At 44.3% G+C, this 18,126-nt stretch overlaps 2 protein-coding genes across 5 annotated transcripts in view; one reads left to right on the forward strand and one right to left on the reverse strand.

Moving 5' to 3' along the window:
* SLC31A2 (solute carrier family 31 member 2) overlaps nt 1-18,126 on the reverse strand; it is a 287,433-nt gene that overhangs the window by 54,308 nt on the left and 214,999 nt on the right. The window lies entirely within an intron of this gene.
* The window catches only part of LOC309524294 (uncharacterized protein), a 152,651-nt gene that overhangs the window by 47,520 nt on the left and 87,005 nt on the right, over nt 1-18,126 (forward strand). For all 3 annotated transcript variants that reach the window (XM_082208765.1, XM_082208767.1, XM_082208766.1), the window contains exons 7-9: nt 12,882-13,685; nt 14,901-14,945; nt 17,711-17,830. In XM_082208765.1, the coding sequence (XP_082064891.1) occupies nt 12,882-13,685; nt 14,901-14,945; nt 17,711-17,830 (969 nt within the window). The remainder of the gene's footprint in view (nt 1-12,881; nt 13,686-14,900; nt 14,946-17,710; nt 17,831-18,126) is intronic.

Raw genomic sequence — 18,126 nt, forward strand, 5'->3', positions numbered from 1 at the left:
CACATCACTCAGAGTTAGACAATGAGTTTATTGTCTCCCTTTATTTTTTTTTTGGGGGGGGGGGAATAGAAGATGAGAACAAGTGGGTTATGTTATGCCATTAAATCCCATACAAGCATGGCTTGGATATTTGAGAAAGGAGGTCCAACTCATATTCCTGTAGTTGGAAATTTATTTAAGAGCAGCCAGAAATGTTGCTTGCCATTAAACAGTGTTCTGCTCAAATTCCTACTGGAAAGGAGAATGGTTTTAGCAAGGTGCTGCATGTTGCATAGATAGCAAAATGTATAGAATTTGTAATATTGAGAGACGGTGTGGGAGTGGCATAGGGAGAGCAAAAGGATTTAAATAATTATTTATTTAAAACATTTATATATTTAAAATTGGACAACACGTTTATGGTTGGGTTTTCAGATGTGATGAATTGTAAGTTGCATGTTTGGTCACATATATTGTTATCTCTGAATAAAAAAGTTTAAGAAAAGGAATAGAACAGAGGCAGAAGACTCCCCCCTGACTATTATGAAGTTAAGCACCACTTGGTGTCTGAACTGCAGAACGCCATGATCCACACATCTCTCTATTTTGCTCAAAGAAACAAATCAGGGCATTTATTTGATTCCATGTATGAGTTGCTTCCCTTAGAATATCTCAACCTGATTTTAGGTAAGAACATCAACATTTTCTTTTTTTAAAAAAATCCACATGTAAAAAACAATGAAAACATTTTATAAATAAAAGCCAGTCCATACAGTGGTACCTCAGGTTACAAACGCTTCGAGTTACAGACTCTGCTAACTTGGAAGTAGTATCTCGGGTTGCAAACTTTGCCCCAGGATGAGAACGGAGATCTCATGGTGGTGTCACGGCATCAGCGGGAGGCCCCATTAGTGAAAGTGCGCCTCAGGTTAAGAACAGTTTCGGGTTAAGAACGGACCTCCAGAATGAATTAAGTTCATAACCCAAGGTACCACTGTACTACCAATAATTTTAAATAGTTCAAGTATTCCAGGTGTGGGGAACCTTTGAACCTTCAGATGTTGCTGAACTGCAATGGTCCCAGTAAGCAAAACTGCTGACCAGGGGTGTTGGGAGTTGTAGTTCAGCAATATCTGGGGGGCCTGAAGGTTCCCCACACCTGAGGTATTCAGACAAACCTCAAAGAGAACAGTGCCATTTATTTTGCCACATTCACACCATACATTTAAAGCACTATGATGCCACTTTAAAATGCCATGGCTTCCCCAAAGAATTCTGGGAGCTGTAGTTTAAGTGTTCTGAGGGTTGTTAGGAGACCCCTATTCCCCTGAGGCAACCCCCCCTCTGCAAACCCTAAACTCTGTGCGTGGGAATTCACACCACCCTAAATCTGGCACTGCACCATTTATCCTATCCAGATTGTTGTGGAGCCTCTAGCAAGCCCTAGCCTATGCTGAAATGCCTGTGGCTGGGGACAGAGTGGGCATTTGTCCCTAGTCCACCCTGTGGCAACATGTGGCCTTTCACCACACATGCCAACTCCCCACTCAGCTTCCTCAAGATAGCCACCAATTTGGATCACTTTAAAAGAGGATTAGACAGATTCATAGAGGATAATGCCTGTTGATGGATACTAAGCTATGGTTTTCCCAGTAGAGATGTATGGAAGTGAGAGCTGGACCATAAAGAAGGCTGATCGCCGAAGAATTGATGCTTTTGAATTATGATGCTGGAGGAGACTCTTGAGAGTCCCATGGACTGCAAGAAGATCAAACCTATCCATTCTGAAGGAAATCAGCCCTGAGTGCTCACTGGAAGGACAGATCCTGAAGCTGAGGCTCCAATACTTTGGCCACCTCATGAGAAGAGAAGACTCCCTGGAAAAGACCCTGATGTTGGGAAAGATGGAGGGCACAAGGAGAAGGGGACGACAGAGGACAAGATGGTTGGATAGTGTTCCCGAAGCTACCAGCATGAGTTTGACTAAACTGCGGGAGGCAGTAGAAGACAGAAGTGCCTGGCTGCTCTGGTCCAGAGGATCACGAAGAGTCGGGCATGACTAAACAACAACAACTGCAATGACTGTTTTCTCCCCCCACTGAGCACTAGTTGCTAGGAATCACAAGTGGGAAGAGCACTGTTGTGCTCAGCTCCTGCTTGCAGACTTCCCAATCAAGCATCTGGTTGGCCAGTGCAACAACAGGATGCTGGAATAGGCAGATCTTCGGCCTGATCCAGGAGGGCTCTTCTTATGCTCTACCTCTACTGTTAAGCCTCTGAATACCAATCACCAGAAGTCGCAAGTGGGAAATTTGCTGTTGTCCTCAGGTCCTGTTTGCAAGCTTCCCATTGGAACATCCATCTGGCTATTGCAAGAACAGGAGGCTGGACTAGATGGACCCTTTGCCTGACCAACAGGACTCAGGCTCTAATGAGCAAACTTACATAGAGTTAGGAGTCAGGAAAATACAGTAGTACCTCAGGTTACATAGGCTTCAGGTTACATACGCTTCAGGTTACAGACTCCGCTAACCCAGAAACAGTACCTCGGGTTAAGAACTTTGCTTCAGGATGAGAACAGAAATCGTGCTCTGATGGCGCAGTGGGAGGCCCCATTAGCTAAAGTGCTGCTTCGGGTTAAGAACAGTTTCAGGTTATGCAGAAAGGGGAGGTATGGGGGAGTCTGAGAAACAAGGTTTTAGGAAAAAAAGGTTATGAAACTATACATGTTTGTATGTCTTTATATATGTTTGTATTGTTTTAAAAAATTGTAAAACCAATAAAAATATTTATAAAAAAAAGAACAGTTTCAGGTTAAGAACTGGCCTCTGGAACGAAAAAAGTACTTAACCCGAGGTACCACTGTATTGAGAAATCTGTTTGCCAATGATGCTGTCTCACTATATGGCTGTGGAGTCTGTTCTTACACTTGTCTTCATCAACAGCAACAGCAACAAAAATGTTTCACAAGTTGCCTATCAAGACATTGAGAACTGGCACAGATTTTACCCCTAGGTTCTTGTTTAGTTTGGTTAGTGTATGGAATGTGTGAGTTGCTTCCCACAGCAGAGAGTCTCAAAATAAAGTACCATGTTAAAATACTATGCCACAGCAGAAAATACACAAGCATATCAAAAGTATAACTGGGCCCAGTGAAGTTTCTGGTTGGGGGAAAGTTCCAGGGACCAAATTCAGATGCCTCAAGGGCCACATTTGACCCCTGGTCTGGAGATTCCCCATATTTTTTTCTATTTTAAAAATTGTATTTTATTATGCTATTTGGAGTTTATGTTTAAATAGATTCTGAGCTATAGCTGCTTCTGCTTTCCATCTCCACAGCATTATATTTGGACCTTCCCCCAGTATCGCCTTGCAGCTCTTAAACTACACATTCATTCTTGCTTTCCTCCGTTTTATTTTTATTTTATTGGTGGTATTTTAAAATTATACTGTGGTGTTTTTTTTTATGTTAGCGGTGACAGTAAAAATAGCTCTTTCCAAATCAAAGGTTTTGTATTGGCCTGCAAGAATGAATAGCAAAATGAGTTGGGTTCCTAATGTGTTTGCACACCAAATTTTCTCTTTTTGCTCTTCCTCTGTCTCCTAGCTTTGCTTCTAAAGAAAAGGCTCACAATTCTATTCTTGCACACCATTTGCAAAAATAGGTTTTATTCATGTTTGCCTTTCTGGTGCAGCTGTTTTTTGTTTTTTTTTAAGCCTCCACATGGCCTGGCACCTTCTTCGTTTTAAAAAATTGCTTATACAGCTTATTTTGTTTTAGGCTTTCTGAAAGTGTCTCTATTTCCACCTCACACCTTAGGACCAATGAGACATGATGGGATAGACCATTCACATGGTCCTGTAGTCTTTGCTTTATGTGGGCGTAGGTCTCACATAGAGCCAGTGTGGTGTAGTGGTTAAGAGTGGTAGTCTCGTAATCTGGTGAACCGGGTTTGATTCCCCGCTCCTCCCCATGCAGCTGCTGGGTGACCTTGGGCTAGTCATACTTCTCTCAGCCCCACTCACCTCACAGAGTGTTTGTTGTGGGGGAGGAAGGGAAAGGAGAATGTTAGCCACTTTGAGACTCCTTCGGGTAGTGATAAAGCGGGATATTAAATCCAAACTCTTCTCCTCCTTCATCTGTAGCATGGATGGGAAACATGAGGCTAGAATAATTGAATATGGACCTCCAGGCCTTTTCTGACTGGCCCTCAGGACTCTCCACGGGCCACACCTTCCATGAGTATTTCTGCCACACTAAAATGTGTCTTTTAATCATGATAATGGCTCCTGGGCGAAGGATAGGCGAGTGCTGAGAGTTAGGAGAAAATCATGAGGCCTGAGGAGATGTTGTAGAGGCGCTGGTTGGAGCAGGACGGGGGGTGGGAGAAGTTGCAGGAGTTGTCCATTGACAACTGTACCATAACCGATTTGAGCATTAAAGATTTCGGCAGAAACTGTACTTCAAGCTTTTCCGTCGGTGGGAGCCAAGACACAAAGCTACAATTCTTGCAGTGGTTAATGATCAATCCCTCTTCCTAGGGAACTCTAGGAATGTTAGCTCTGTGAGGGTAGCAGCATTCTCTTAACAACTCTTAGCACCCTTTTAAAAAACTACAGTTCCCCTGATTCTTTGGGCAGGGGAAGCCTTACTGTTTAAAGTGGTATCACCATACTTTAAACATATACAGTGGTACCTCAGGTTACATACGCTTCAGGTTACAGACTCCGCTAACCCAGAAATTGTGCTTCAGGTTAAGAACTTTGCTTCAGGATGAGAACAGAAATTGTGCTCCAGCGGTGCGGCAGCAGCAGGAGGCCCCATTAGTTAAAGTGGTGCTTCAGGTTAAGAACAGTTTCAGGTTAAGTACGGACCTCTGGAATGAATTAAGTACTTAACCCGAGGTACCACTTTAGTAGGGATATGGCCTATGTATACCAACTAGTCCACTGTGCAAAGGATGGGTTGCCATACGTCCGGACATTACCATGTTTTTTGTAGGCAGATCTGACAGCTTTGTTCCGGATTTTAGGAAAGTCTGTTGACAAAGTCAATCAAAAACTTTAAGGGTCTCCTGGTTTTTACTTTTTGAAATATGGCAACCCTAGCAAAGGTAACTTGTACATTAATTGAAATGCCCTCTTTTCATCTGGCCCCAGCCATCACTGGTGTGAGATTGTAGCTCTCTAGCAAAAAATGGTTCCCCTACCCCTGTGTTATTTAACCTCATAGTCCTTTTAGTAGCCTTTTCAGAGTGGCTTTGGGTTTCCTGGTGGAGCATGATGCTTGATATAATAATAATAATAATATAATAATAATAATAATAATAATAATAATAATAATAATAATAATAATAATAATTTATTATTTATACCCCGCCCATCTGGCTGGGCCTCCCCAGCCACTCTGGGCGGCTTCCAAAAGAATATTAAAATACTATAATACATCAAACATTAAAAGCTTCCCGAAACAGGGCTGCCTTCAGATGTCTTCTAAAAGCCTGGTAGTTGTTGTTCTCTTTGACATCTGGTGGGAGGGCGTTCCACAGGGCGAGTGCCACCACCGAGAAGGCCCTCTGCTTGGTTCCCTGTAACTTGGCTTCTCGCAGTGAGGGAACCGCCAGAAGGCCCTCGGTGCTGGACCTCAGTGTCCGGGTAGAACGATGGGGGTGGAGACGCTCCTTCAGATATACTGGACCAAGGCTGATATGACTCACTTGTTCTGAATCACCAGCAACAGACCCTCCAAGTGTCCCCATTTTCCAGAGACATCCCTGATTTAGAGAAGCCATCCCAATTTCTGATTTGATCCTGGAATGTCCTACTTTTCCTTAGGATGTCCCTATTTCCATTGGAGAAATGTTGGAAGGCATGAAGTTATACAACCCTGTATAGGGAAGTCCCCCTCCCCCCCAGTGTTTAATATTTTATTATGTTTTTATATATGCTGGAAGCTGCCCAGAGTGGCTGGGGCAACCCAGTAAGATGTGCGGGGTATAAATAGTAAAATTATCATTATGGAACGGGATGTCCCTATTTTCTATTATTTTTATTATTTTCAGTTTTACAATTACACCATTTCCCACTCTTATACAGGAGTTCTTTTTACATCTTGTTTAGCTGCATATAAATTAATTCCTTTACCTTATTTTCCACACTCTCTTATCTTTTATGTTGTCAATTGTTGGTCACAAAGTATCCCCTACCTGGAATTTATATTTGTGGTCATTTTTTTTAAAAAATGTGTTTCCCTAGATACTCCCACTCACTCCTTGTCTGTTTGTCATCTTGATTTCTTATTTTAGATGTCATACTGGCAAGCTCTGCATATGCAATTAATTAATTTAGCCATTGTTCTTTCCCTGGGGTCTCTCTTTTGTTTCCAGTACCTAGCATATACTATCATTGCAGCTGCTGTTGCATTCATTTCTCCCATTTTCATTGGATAAATGTTGAAGAGCATGCAGCAATTCATAGAAAGTTTTTTCAGTGCAAGGTGTGTGTGTGGAGGAGGGGTGGGAGAAACAGCTTTAAAATAAATGAATAAATGCATTTTCCCTCTGTGGCATACAGACGCAGAAAGTAGGACACAGATGGCAGAGGGGCCTGTGGAAGCTTTGCAGGCCTTCCTTGCTGTGGTTTGGCTGTCCTGTTTGCTCCTGATGGGTGGTTTTTGAAAAGAGTGGGGAGGAATGAGTCAGTGGCTGCTAATTATGGCACTTGGGACCCATCTCTCGGATGTGACATAGTTCTCCTCTACTGCTGCCACCAACATGCTGGCCGGTTACAAGCAGCTTTTTCTTCCCTCTCTCATAATGTTGGAAGATTCAGGACAGGCAGAAGACAGGGCTTCTTCACCCAGTGCATAGAGAAACTATGGAACTCTCTGCCACAAGATGTGGTGATGGCTGCCGACACAGATGGCTTTAAAAGCATATTCTTCTTTTTCTTCTTCTACTGCTGTGTTTTTATATCCAACCTTCCTTCCAAGTTGGGATTCAAGGTGGCTTACAACCTTTTAAAGACATCATTATAAATACAAAGTAGTAAAAATACACCTAAGTAGTTAAAATGCACCAATTTAAAACGAGCATTAAAGGTTTACTCTGACAGCAGCCCAGTGGTCAGCATTGTCTGTACTTAGTTTTCAAAGGCCAAGAAAGACCTTGGCGTGCTGGAGGAAGGATAACAAAGAGGAAGCCTGTCTAACCTCACTTGGGAGGGAATCCCACATAGTGGCATAGTGTGGGGGGTGCAGGGGCACAACATCTGGGGGTTAGGGGGCGCAAATCCATGGGTTAGGGGGCGCAAATTACTTGCCTTGCCCCGGGTGCTGACAACCCACACTACGCCACTGATCCCACAATCTGGTCAGCCACAGAAGATGCTCTTGTGTCGCCACCAGCTGAGCCTCTAACATTGAAGGGACTGAGGGAAGGTGCTCACCCAAGGTTCTTAACACCTAGCCAGGCTCATAAAGGGAGACATGATCTTGCAGGTAGACTGGTCCAAGCTATACAGTGGTACCTCGGGTTACATACGCGTCAGGTTACATACGCTTCAGGTTACAGACTCCGCTAACCCAGAAAAAGTACTTTGGGTTAAGAACTTTGCTTCAGGATGAGAACAGAAATTGTGCAGTGGTGGCGCGGCGGCAGCAGGAGGCCCCATTACCTAAAGTGGAATCTCAGTTTCAGGTTAAGAACGGACCTCCAGAATGAATTAAGTTCTTAACCCAAGGTACCACTGTATAAGGCTTCATGGGTCATAACCAGCACTTTGAATTGTGCCCAGAAATCAGAAGTCAGCAAAGGTTAGACAAATTCAGGTGTGTGGTGGTGGTGCAGCAGCGATCAGTGGTCACCAGTTACGATGCACTTGTTGAAATTTCATCTCCTGCAAGTCTGTTGCCTTGTTTTCTATTATACTTCTGGTAACCTCGCTTGCCCCTTTTGGGGCCTGGAGTATTTTGGGGGTGGTTTTGCTTGCCAGCTCTTTATATAGAACCTTCCAGAAAACGGGCCAGCCTCAACTTTCCTTGCGGCTATTTATATGCCTCTGGGTGTTGCCTTGGCCAGTGGATCTTTGTCTGTGGTTCTGTAGAGAAGGCTCCTCTCTAATTACCTCACAAGGAGCTCTTGGGGAGAACAACACACTTGCCTCAGAATGGAAGCATGTGTGCTGAGAGCTATGAGATAAAGGGCACTCTCTGAGGTGGGTCACCGCAACAAAGCTTGAGGAAATTCATTCCATGGGTAGTGTGTGCTTGTTCAACATGTGTGTGCATGTTCACACACACCTCCCTTTGTTGGTAGCACAGATGTCACAGTAGTGATAGGTTTGGTGTCAAAACCTGGGGGTAGAATCCAGTGTAAGACCTGCTTGGCCCGTTAAATTGATGGAGATGATGTGAGTCAGTGTGGTGCAGTGGTTAAGAGTGTTGGACCAGAACCTGGGAGATCAAGATCCGAATCCCCACACAGCCATCAAACTCACTGGGTGGCCTTGGGCCAATCACACACTCTTAGTCTAAACTACCTCACAGGATTGTTGTGAGGATAACATGGGGAGGAGACCTGTGTACAGCTCTTAGAGCTCCTTGACGAAGGTGGGAAATAAATGTCAACAACAACAACAACAACAACAACATAAAGGTTAACTTCATCCATTTCAATGAGTAGAATTTAAGCCACAACTTCACCATACATTTAAAGCACTCTTATACCATGGCTCACCCTGAAGAATCCTGGGAAATGGGGAAGGTCATGGCTCAGTGGCAGAGTATCTGCCTTGCATGCAAAAGGTCCCAGGTTCAATCCCCAGCATCTCCAGGAAGGACTTAGAAAGGCTCCTTGTCTGAAATCCTGGAGAGCTGCTGCCAGTCAGTGTAGACAGTACTGAACTGCATGGTCCAGCGGTCTGACTCAGCACAAACTATTTTTCTATATTCTCCTTATCCTATAATTTGTGAAAGGGAATTGTTAGGAAACTCCTATTCCCCAACCTTTTGCTCTAATGCAGCAGCCTCCTCTGATTCTGCCATGTCTACACCTTTCTTCCCCATTGTCACTATATTTCTGTCTTCGCCCAAAAGAAAAGCGATGCCCAACCTGGTGATACAGAATAAATGATGTAAGGAGGGAGCTGCAGCCCTAGATAGGAAAAGAGCTAGTAAGGGAACACCTAGCTACTTAAAATGAATTCAGATCTCCAGGATATGATGAGCTGCAGCAAAGGTTATTAAAGGATCTTGTGGATGTAATTTCAGAGCCCATGTCTATGATCTTTGAGAATTCTTGGAGAACAGGTGAGGTCCCTACAGACTGGAGACAGGCAAATGTCTGACCAGTGAGCTTGACACTGATACCAGGGAAGGTCCTAGAACAGATCATTCCACAGTCGGTCTGTGAGCATTTAGAAAAAAGATGCTGTGATTACTAAGACCCAACATGGGCTTCCTAAAAAAATCATGCCAGACCAATCTCATTTCTTTTCTTGATGGAATTACAAACTTGGTGGAATACTGTGTCCCATTCTGGGCACCACAATTTAAGAAGGATATTGACAAGCTAGAAAGTGTGCAGAGGAGGGCAACCAAGATGATCAAGGGTTTGGAAACAGCCTTATGAGAAGCGCTTGAAGGCGCTGAGTATGTTTAGCCTGGGAAAGAGGAGACATGATGTTGTTGTTGTTTAGTCCGACTTTTCGTGACCCCCTGGACCAGAGCATGGCAGGCACTCCTGTCTTCCACTGCCTCCCGCAGTTTGGTCAGACTCATGTTTGTAGCTTCGAGAACACTGTCCAACCATCTTGTCCTCTGTCGTCCCCTTCTTCTTGTGCCCTCAACCTTTCCCAACATCAGGGTCTTTTCCAGGGAGTCTTCTCTTCTCATGAGGTGGCCAAAGTATTGATGGCTATATATGATAGCCATCTTCAGATATCTTATGGGCTGTCACATGGAGGAGGGAGCATGCTTGTTTTCTCCTGCTCTGGATGGTAGGACTCAAACCAATGGCTTCAAGTTACAATAAAGGAGATTCCAACTAAACATTGTTGGGGGGGGGGTAAAAACTGTTCAGGAGTGGAACAGACTTCCACGAGAAGTGGTGGACTCTCTTTCCTTACAGGTTTTTAAGTAGAGGTTGGATGGCCATCAGTCATGGATTCTTTAGCTGAGATTCCTGCATTGCAGGGGGCTGGACTAGACGTTCCTTGGGTACCTTCCAGTTCTATGATTCTATGAGTCTATTTAAGAACTTCTCCTCCAGCAGCAACTTGTTTGGCCAAAGTTTTGGTGAGTGCCATGAATTCAGTAAAAATGGCATGCATACACATCCTGAGATCTTGGCTTCTGGAAACTCCTAACATAGTCACTAAATTGCCAGGAAGAACAAAGTGGTGCCAGAGAGTCCTGGTGCGAGGAGGAGGAGGAGGAGGAGGGAAGGAAATATCCTTGCCATCCTCCCTTTTCCCTTGGAATGTTGATACAAATCAGCAGTTGTGGCATCTTGGGACTTAGGCCATCCTTGTGGCTTCTTCTCCCGATGGTATGGCAAAATCCCACAAGGGGAATGGACTCTAAGCTGTGGCCAAGTGGGCAGGGCCATCCATCACCCCCAAACTCTGAATGCCCATGCTGAGCTAGTCCATTGCATTGAGCACCCTGCCCTCGATCAGAGCACCATGGACTTCTTCTGCATGGGCTTTCTGTGGATGGGCTTGTGGGGTGTTGGACCAGCCTCCAGCACTTTCAAGGTAGGTGGGAATCTTAGTATATCCCCTGAATTATTGTTGCTGTTGCTGTTTTAGTACTACTATTTTGTTGTTCTTCATATTGCCCATAACTTTTTGTTAGTTAGTAGAGCCATTGTGATGTTGCCAACTAAGTTCCACTCACAGGAGACGCATTGAAATCACCACTCATTTCAGTGGATCTGCTCTGAATAGTACTAGCATTGGATTCAACCCACTGAAATGAATGGGCATGACTAATATTCCAGTGAGTCTACTCTGAGTAACACTTAGTTAGAATGAGCCCTTTATCGTTAAACAGTGATCATCATATGCTCATTGTTACAAGAAAATAATGGCAAATTTTGTTACTGAGAGGATAATTAACTCCTCTTGAACTTTTTTAAAAAAATGTGGGGGGGTGTTTATTTGCACTCCTTTAGTTGTACACATATTCATATTACTTAGAGAAAATCATCCTGTCATCCGTCTCCCTGTTGCAAACTTGATACGGTTAAGTCAGCTTGAGCAATCACCCATTCCAAATGCTTTGTGAGACAGTTTCTAAAATTAGAAAAAGGCTTTTTGGGGGGATTTGGCTTGGTATGATATCTTTTCTCAGTAGCAGTTGAAAAGATTTGCAGCCCCATTCTGTGCATGTTTTACTCTGAAGTAAAACCCACTTAAAAACAATTGACTCCTAGGTAAGCGTGCACAGGATTTCAGCCTTTGACTGTAATTCTTTACCCTAGAAATGCAAAGTGTGGATCAGTTGCTGCAGGAGATTTGTTATAGCTACGGGTGGGAGAGAAATTTGATTCAGGCCACATATAAAGGTGAATTAACCTAATCTGTGCTTTTTAAAACAATACATGAAACTAAACTCAGCTATCCCCTTCAGAATTGCACTTCTCTACATTTAGCAGTGCGCTTTTCCAGCCAACTGATGTGTACAAAATGCATATATTAGGGTAACAGTGTGCATCAGAATGTATGTAGCTCTGAAAATATCATACAGTAATGTTGTTCATATTAGGGGAAAGTGCTTTACAAGAATGTGTGTATTAGTCAAAACTGCGAACAAAAAAATGTGTATATTTCGGAGAAACTTGCTCAAAAATGCTGGTGATTGTCATTTTCAAAAAAATAAATATCAGAACAATCAATTTAGATCAATTTAGATTTACAATAGCAGAATAAATGAAAGAAAAAAGTTTAGGTTGTAGCTAGTTCATCAGAGGAGAGAGTAAGGGAGGGCAGAACCTGTTATCGAAAGAGAAGATTGAGTCACTTCTGTTAACAAATTGAATAACCAAATCATCATAAATTTATCAGTTTTGATCTCTCCCAATGCCTTTCTCCTCTCCTATTTAGACCAATGTGCTTTGGTGCCTGTTGAAAAGTGAGGCAGGTTGTGGATCCAATTTCGCCATACGGTGGATAATTTTACAAACTTCTATCAAGCTGCCTCTTACTTACCTTTTCTCCAAACTAAAAAGTCCTAAATGCTGCAACATTTCCTTATATGGGAGTCACTCTATTCCCTCAATCAATTTGATGGCCCTTTTCTGAACTTTTTTTCAACTCTGCAATATCTTTTTGGAGATGTGGCAACCAGAACTGTATGCAGTAGTCCAAATGAATATGCACCATACATTTGTATAACGATATTACGATATTGGCAGTTTTATTTTCAATTCTTTTCCTAATAATCCACAGCATAGAATTTGCCTTTTTCATAGCCACTGCACACTTGATTGACATACTCATCAAGCTACCTACTTTGACCTCAAAATCTCACTCCTGGTCCATCACCTCCAGTTCAGACCCTGACTTGCAACTGCTGTACAGCAGTCTTCCTCAAGCTCAGCCCTCCAGATGTTTTGAGACTACAATTCCCATCATCTCTGACCATTGGTCCTGCTAGCTAGGGATGATGGGAGTTCTGGGCCAAAAACATCTGGAGGGCTGAGTTTGAGGAAGACTGCTCTACAGGGTTTCATACTAGAGTTTTTTCCAGCCCTATCTGGGTAGTGAGTGAGTCTCAACCTGCATACAAAGTACATACTCTATTACTGATCTACAGCCAAGTGACAACAAAGGCACCTTTTTGCCTTTCTAGTCTGCACAAGCGTGAATCACTAGAATGCCATTTTCTCTCTTATTTATAGGGCTCAGAGCTTGCTAATTCAGATGTGGCTTTGAAGTCTGCTATGGTTGAACAAAGGGATCTTCAGAAGAACCCCAGTACATTCCCCAGTAGAAGCCCTACAGCTTCAGATATGGCTTCCAAAAGACCAAAGGAGGATGGAGAAGAGGAGGGGATTCTCACTTTCAGAGAAGAGCCCCCGAGCACCACTTACAAGAAAATGACCAGATCTAGAATGCTCGGCTCAGAGAAGAAAGGAAATACTGATGTCTCCACTGCCAACAGTAACTCATGGCCCTCTTTTGAGCTCCAGGATCTTCATGGGATTAGTAACAATGGTATCCTTTTTCAAAGCCCTTCCAAAGAAAGTCAACTGGGTATCAAGAAAGTGGATATCACAAGAGCCCTGGATAAAAACACTAAAGGAAAGCCAAAGGGGGATATTGGGTCTTGGGAGCAGTCCCCAACCACCATCATAGACCTTGACAGCCCTCTCACGATCTTGAAAATCTCTGAGGATGGGAATGAATTGCCTGAAAGCAAACCTAGAGCCTTTCTTCCTAACTCCAGTGTGAAGAGTGCAATCTTTGTGGATACAGGAGTTGTACCTTCCAGAGTTTCTGCAGCACCCGATGGTGCCACAAAATCACTGAAGACTCCCTCTGGCTTTGTCAAGGGACATGTCCATAGACAAAGGACTTTGACTCTGTTGAAAGGTGTTTCCACTCAGAACTTTGGTCCTACCCACTCTTTGCAGTTGATAGAGCAGCAAAAAATCCTCCTTAAGCCAGGACCCCGTGGCCTACCTGGGCCACCAGGTTTGCCGGTAAGTATTAGCTGCAGATTGAGCTCTATGTGGATATCGACACATGCAGTCATGTTCAGTTCTGGGACTCCTGGTGTATTATGAAAAAATAACTAGTGTTGCTCTTCTTTCTAAGGCAAGTTGAGCTATCGGCTCTTTGTTTGGTGCCAAGTACAGTGCCTTGGGACTTGGGACACGGGTGGCGCTGTGGGTTAAACCACAGACCCTAGGACTTGCTGATCAGAAGGTCGGCGGTTCGAATCCCCATGACGGGGTGAGCTCCCATTGCTCGGTCCCTGCTCCTGCCAACCTAGCAGTTCGAAAGCACGTCAAAGTGCAAGTAGATAAATAGGTACCGCTCTGGCGGGAAAGTAAACAGCGTTTCCGTGTGCTGCTCTGGTTTGCCAGAAGTGGCTTAGTTATGCTGGCCACATGACCTGGAAGCTGTATGCCAGCTCCCTCGGCCAATAAAGCGATATGAGCGCTGCAACCCCAGAGTCAGTCATGACTGGACCTAATGGTCATGGGTCCCTTTACCTTTACAGTGCCTTGGGAGAAGTGAAGGAGGAATACTTGGTCAATGGGTCAGTCTGACCGTGGAGGAGTTTTATCAAAGTCTGAACATGTACATTGTGTTTTCTGATTCCCTGACTCCTGAGTTGTTGCTCATTGAGTCTGATAAAATGGAAGGCAGGGAGCCCAACAGGAGATAGAACCAAAGTCAGTGACCGGCAGAGCCAGCTAATTCTACTTTCCCCCTCTCCCTGCTGAGTTCTGCAAGAGCAACCCTGAGAGGAAGCAAGTCAGGGACACTCCTTGAACAGGTAGGAAGGCAAGTAGGTGGCCTGGGGAGCGGGGACTGGTCAAGGGTGAATTGACATCAGTGGGGCAGTGTGCTATTTTCCCTAATGGATCAGCCTCCACTGCTGCGTTCCCTTCACCACTGAAGAAAGACCAGCCATTTTGGGCCTATTACTGGAGATTTCCCCTGCTGTACATTTTTTCATCTGCTTTGGAAAAGCATCTGCCACTGAGTGCTCCCTTCCCACAGATTAGCTTAAGATGACCTGCGATGCACCCTCATTCAAGGTCATTGATGTGACTGGAGCTCCCCTAGCGTGCTTTGTGAATAAGAAGTAATCTAGAAGACATTTAAGATTGTAGATTGCCAACTCTCCTCATTTAATGTTGAATCCCAACATTAAATAACTTGGTGGTGTCTGCGTTGCTTTGCAGGGCTGTCCAGGGAGACGCGGAGCAATGGGACCAAAGGGAGAGAAGGTAAGTAGACTGGGAAGTGCTTGAAAATAGGTGAACACTGTCAATGTATAGATTAAAAAGATGAGTTATTTTAAATTCTCATTTAAAACCATGAGTGCTGTCTCCATTAAAACTTCTGAGTTCATAAGTTAAGGCTGGAGACAAGTCATTTTATAGAGAATTGGAAAATGCATAGTTTTCTATGTCATACACTAGGCATTTTTTCTTAATCCTGTTGAGAGCCTCACTGCCTCTTGCCTTACTTTCTGCATCATAGCTGCAGTGCCCTCAAGGCTCTGTGCCCAGTGCGCCCAAACTGGTATGGCTTCCATAAATCCACCCATGCTGGCAACCTCCCCTGAAGAAGATTGTTCAATCCAATGTCCTAATCTGAAACTTGGGCACAATAAGAACTTTTACCAATGGGCCACTTAATTAATTAAGCTCTTGTCCTCCTTTTCCTCCATAATTGTCTGTCATTCACCCTAAGGACCCTGGGCAAGTTTTTAATACAGTATTAAAATTAGTCCAAAACAACTGAGAAACCCAGAAATAAGTTGGATACTAAAAAAAGAAAAATGGAACTCAAGTCAAAAGCCAGGGTAAAAAGCTGCATCTTCAGCAAATTCATGGAGGGTAAGACTATCAATGGCTGCTAGCCATGGTGCTAATTTCTCCCTCTACTTTCAAAAGCAGTACAGTCATACCTTGGATCCTGAACGCCCCGGAACATGGATTGTTCCGGTTGGTGAACGTTCTTTTGGAACCTGGATGTCTGACGGGGCTTTGGTTTTTGAACGTTTTGGAAATCGAATTCCATTCGACTTCCAAGGTATGGCTGTATGCCTCTGAATACTAATGGTTGGGACTCGCAAGTGGCAGAAGAGTGCAGTTGTACTTGAAGGCTTCCCATTGGGGCATCTAGTTGGCCACCGTTAGAACAGGATATAAGATTAGCTGAGCCTTTGGATTTGAACCATCAGGGCTTTACTTTATTTTTTCTTATAATGTTTCTCCATTCCTTCTTCTAAGCCAGGCATCATTTTTATACAAGGCATAGAGAAGGAAAAGCTCCCTTATTGGTGTTTAATATAACTACAGTTTTAGGGCAAGGGTGCACATCCTGTGGCTCAGCAACTCATTTTTGTGTGAGTCATGAAGAGTCAGTGGGACCCATTAGAGGCAGAGCACACCAGCATGGGAAGTGAGCTAGGTTCTGCACTTCTGCTCTAAGCTGTTTCTTAGCCACATCTGAAGGAGGCACAAGGCCTCCCCATGAAACAGCCCTTTTTAAAGAAAGAGAGAGAGAGAGAGAGAGAGAGAGAGAGGAAAGAAAAGTTTGTGCAGTAACTGCAATTCCTCATGTTATGAAACTGTGTGGTCAAGGCTTAAAACATCTTAAAGAAATTCCTCTGGCAGGCTTTGTTGATTTGGTACAATCTAATTTTGTACGTGGGTGGCACTGTGGGTTAAACCACAGAGCCTAGGGCTTGCCGATCAGAAGGTCGGCGGTTCGAATCCCCGCATTGAGGTGAGCTCCCATTGCTTGGCCCCTTGTCCTGCCAACCTAGCAGTTCAAAAGCACGTCAAAGTGCAAGTCCGGCGGGAAGGTAAACAGCATTTCCGTGCACTGCTCTGGTTCGCCAGAAGTGGCTTAGTCATAATGGTCACATGACCCGGAAGCTCCCTTGACCAATAAAGCGAGATGAGCACCGCAACCCCAGAGTCGGCCATGACTGGACCTAATGGTCAGGGGTCCCTTTACCTAATTGCTCATAGCAGTCCAGAGTGATGCTACATTGGGGACATTGCAAGAAATTGCTGCCTGCTCCTCATAAACTCAAAACCAAAGACCTATGACAAATGTCACTGAACTCTGCCAAGCCCCATTAACCCCCAATGCTGCTGATCTGATCCAGTGGCATCTCTGTTACCGCAAGGAAGTGACAGCACAAATGGGTTCCCCAAGCCAGCTTTACAGTGGGATAAGCTCAGGACCCTGGACAGCACCAAGGGTGATAGATCAGAGTTCAGAAGCAAGGGTTTCAGAACCACAATGTCCTCTGAGGCAGCCATTGGCCCCTGAGCAATAATGTTTGGGGCTGCATACAATACTTGTTCTACTCAGAGTAGCCCATTGAAATATATGGACATGACTTAGTTGGTTCCAACCCTTCGTCTGCAGGTGCTCTTCAGGATTTTCTCAGCCCTCTAGGGAGTCAGAAGTCCATTCCTCAGACTCCATAGCAAAGATATATCATTGGGGTTTGGAGTGGGGAGCTAGGTATGGAATTTGATGCTGGATTCAGAATGGGCCAAGATGAGCTGTTACTACTCATAGACTCTTATGGCTTTGGGACCAGAGCCCTAACAGATGTTGGGTGCTAACATCATGCCTGATCCTTATCCACCCACAACACCTGCTTACCTTTGACACGACTGTGAATCTACATAAGGATACATGGTAAACTATACACAAGCAGTGCTATACTGTGCTACAACATTGTGTTGATGGGTGTAGCCATGATGGCTATGTCCTAACTCCATTGTTGGAGGCAGTTTGCCTCTGAATACCAGTTGCTGAGGAGCCCAGAAAGGGAGAGTGCCACTACTGTGTTTGGGTCCTATTTTGTGGGCATCCTGAGAACAAGATGTTGTACTAGATGTGCCTTTGGCCTGATCCAGCAGGGCTGCTCTTATGTTCACATGTGGCAGATTGAAACAAAACAAAACTCTGCTGTTCTACCAAAACCAAAATAAAGAAGGCACAATTTTCTTTTCTTTAGGGATACCCTGGTGGAATTGGACGAACAGGTCCTACTGGCGACCCAGGGCATCCTGGAGTGCCTGGGGTCCCAGCAGTTGTTCTCTGGAGGAATTCAAAGGAGGATTGGCTGTCATTTACTGTAAGTTAAGAATTAGTGACCCTTGGGGGGGGCTGCCAAGTGTCAGCAATGGGCATAGCCAGAAGCATAAGTGTACACGATTAACTAGTCCTGGGCCTCAGCTGCACTATACATTTAAAGCAGTATCATTCTACTTAAACAAGTCATGGCTTCCCTCAAAGCACACCAGGAATTGTAGTTTGTTGAGGGAGCAGAGAGCTGTTGTGGTGGTGGTTTAGTCGTTTAGTCGTGTCTGACTCTTCATGACCCCATGGACCAGAGCATACCAGGCACTCCTGTCTTCCACAGAGAGCTGT

Source organism: Podarcis vaucheri (assembly GCF_965113315.1).
Source record: "Podarcis vaucheri genome assembly, chromosome: Z".
NCBI lineage: Eukaryota > Metazoa > Chordata > Lepidosauria > Squamata > Lacertidae > Podarcis > Podarcis vaucheri.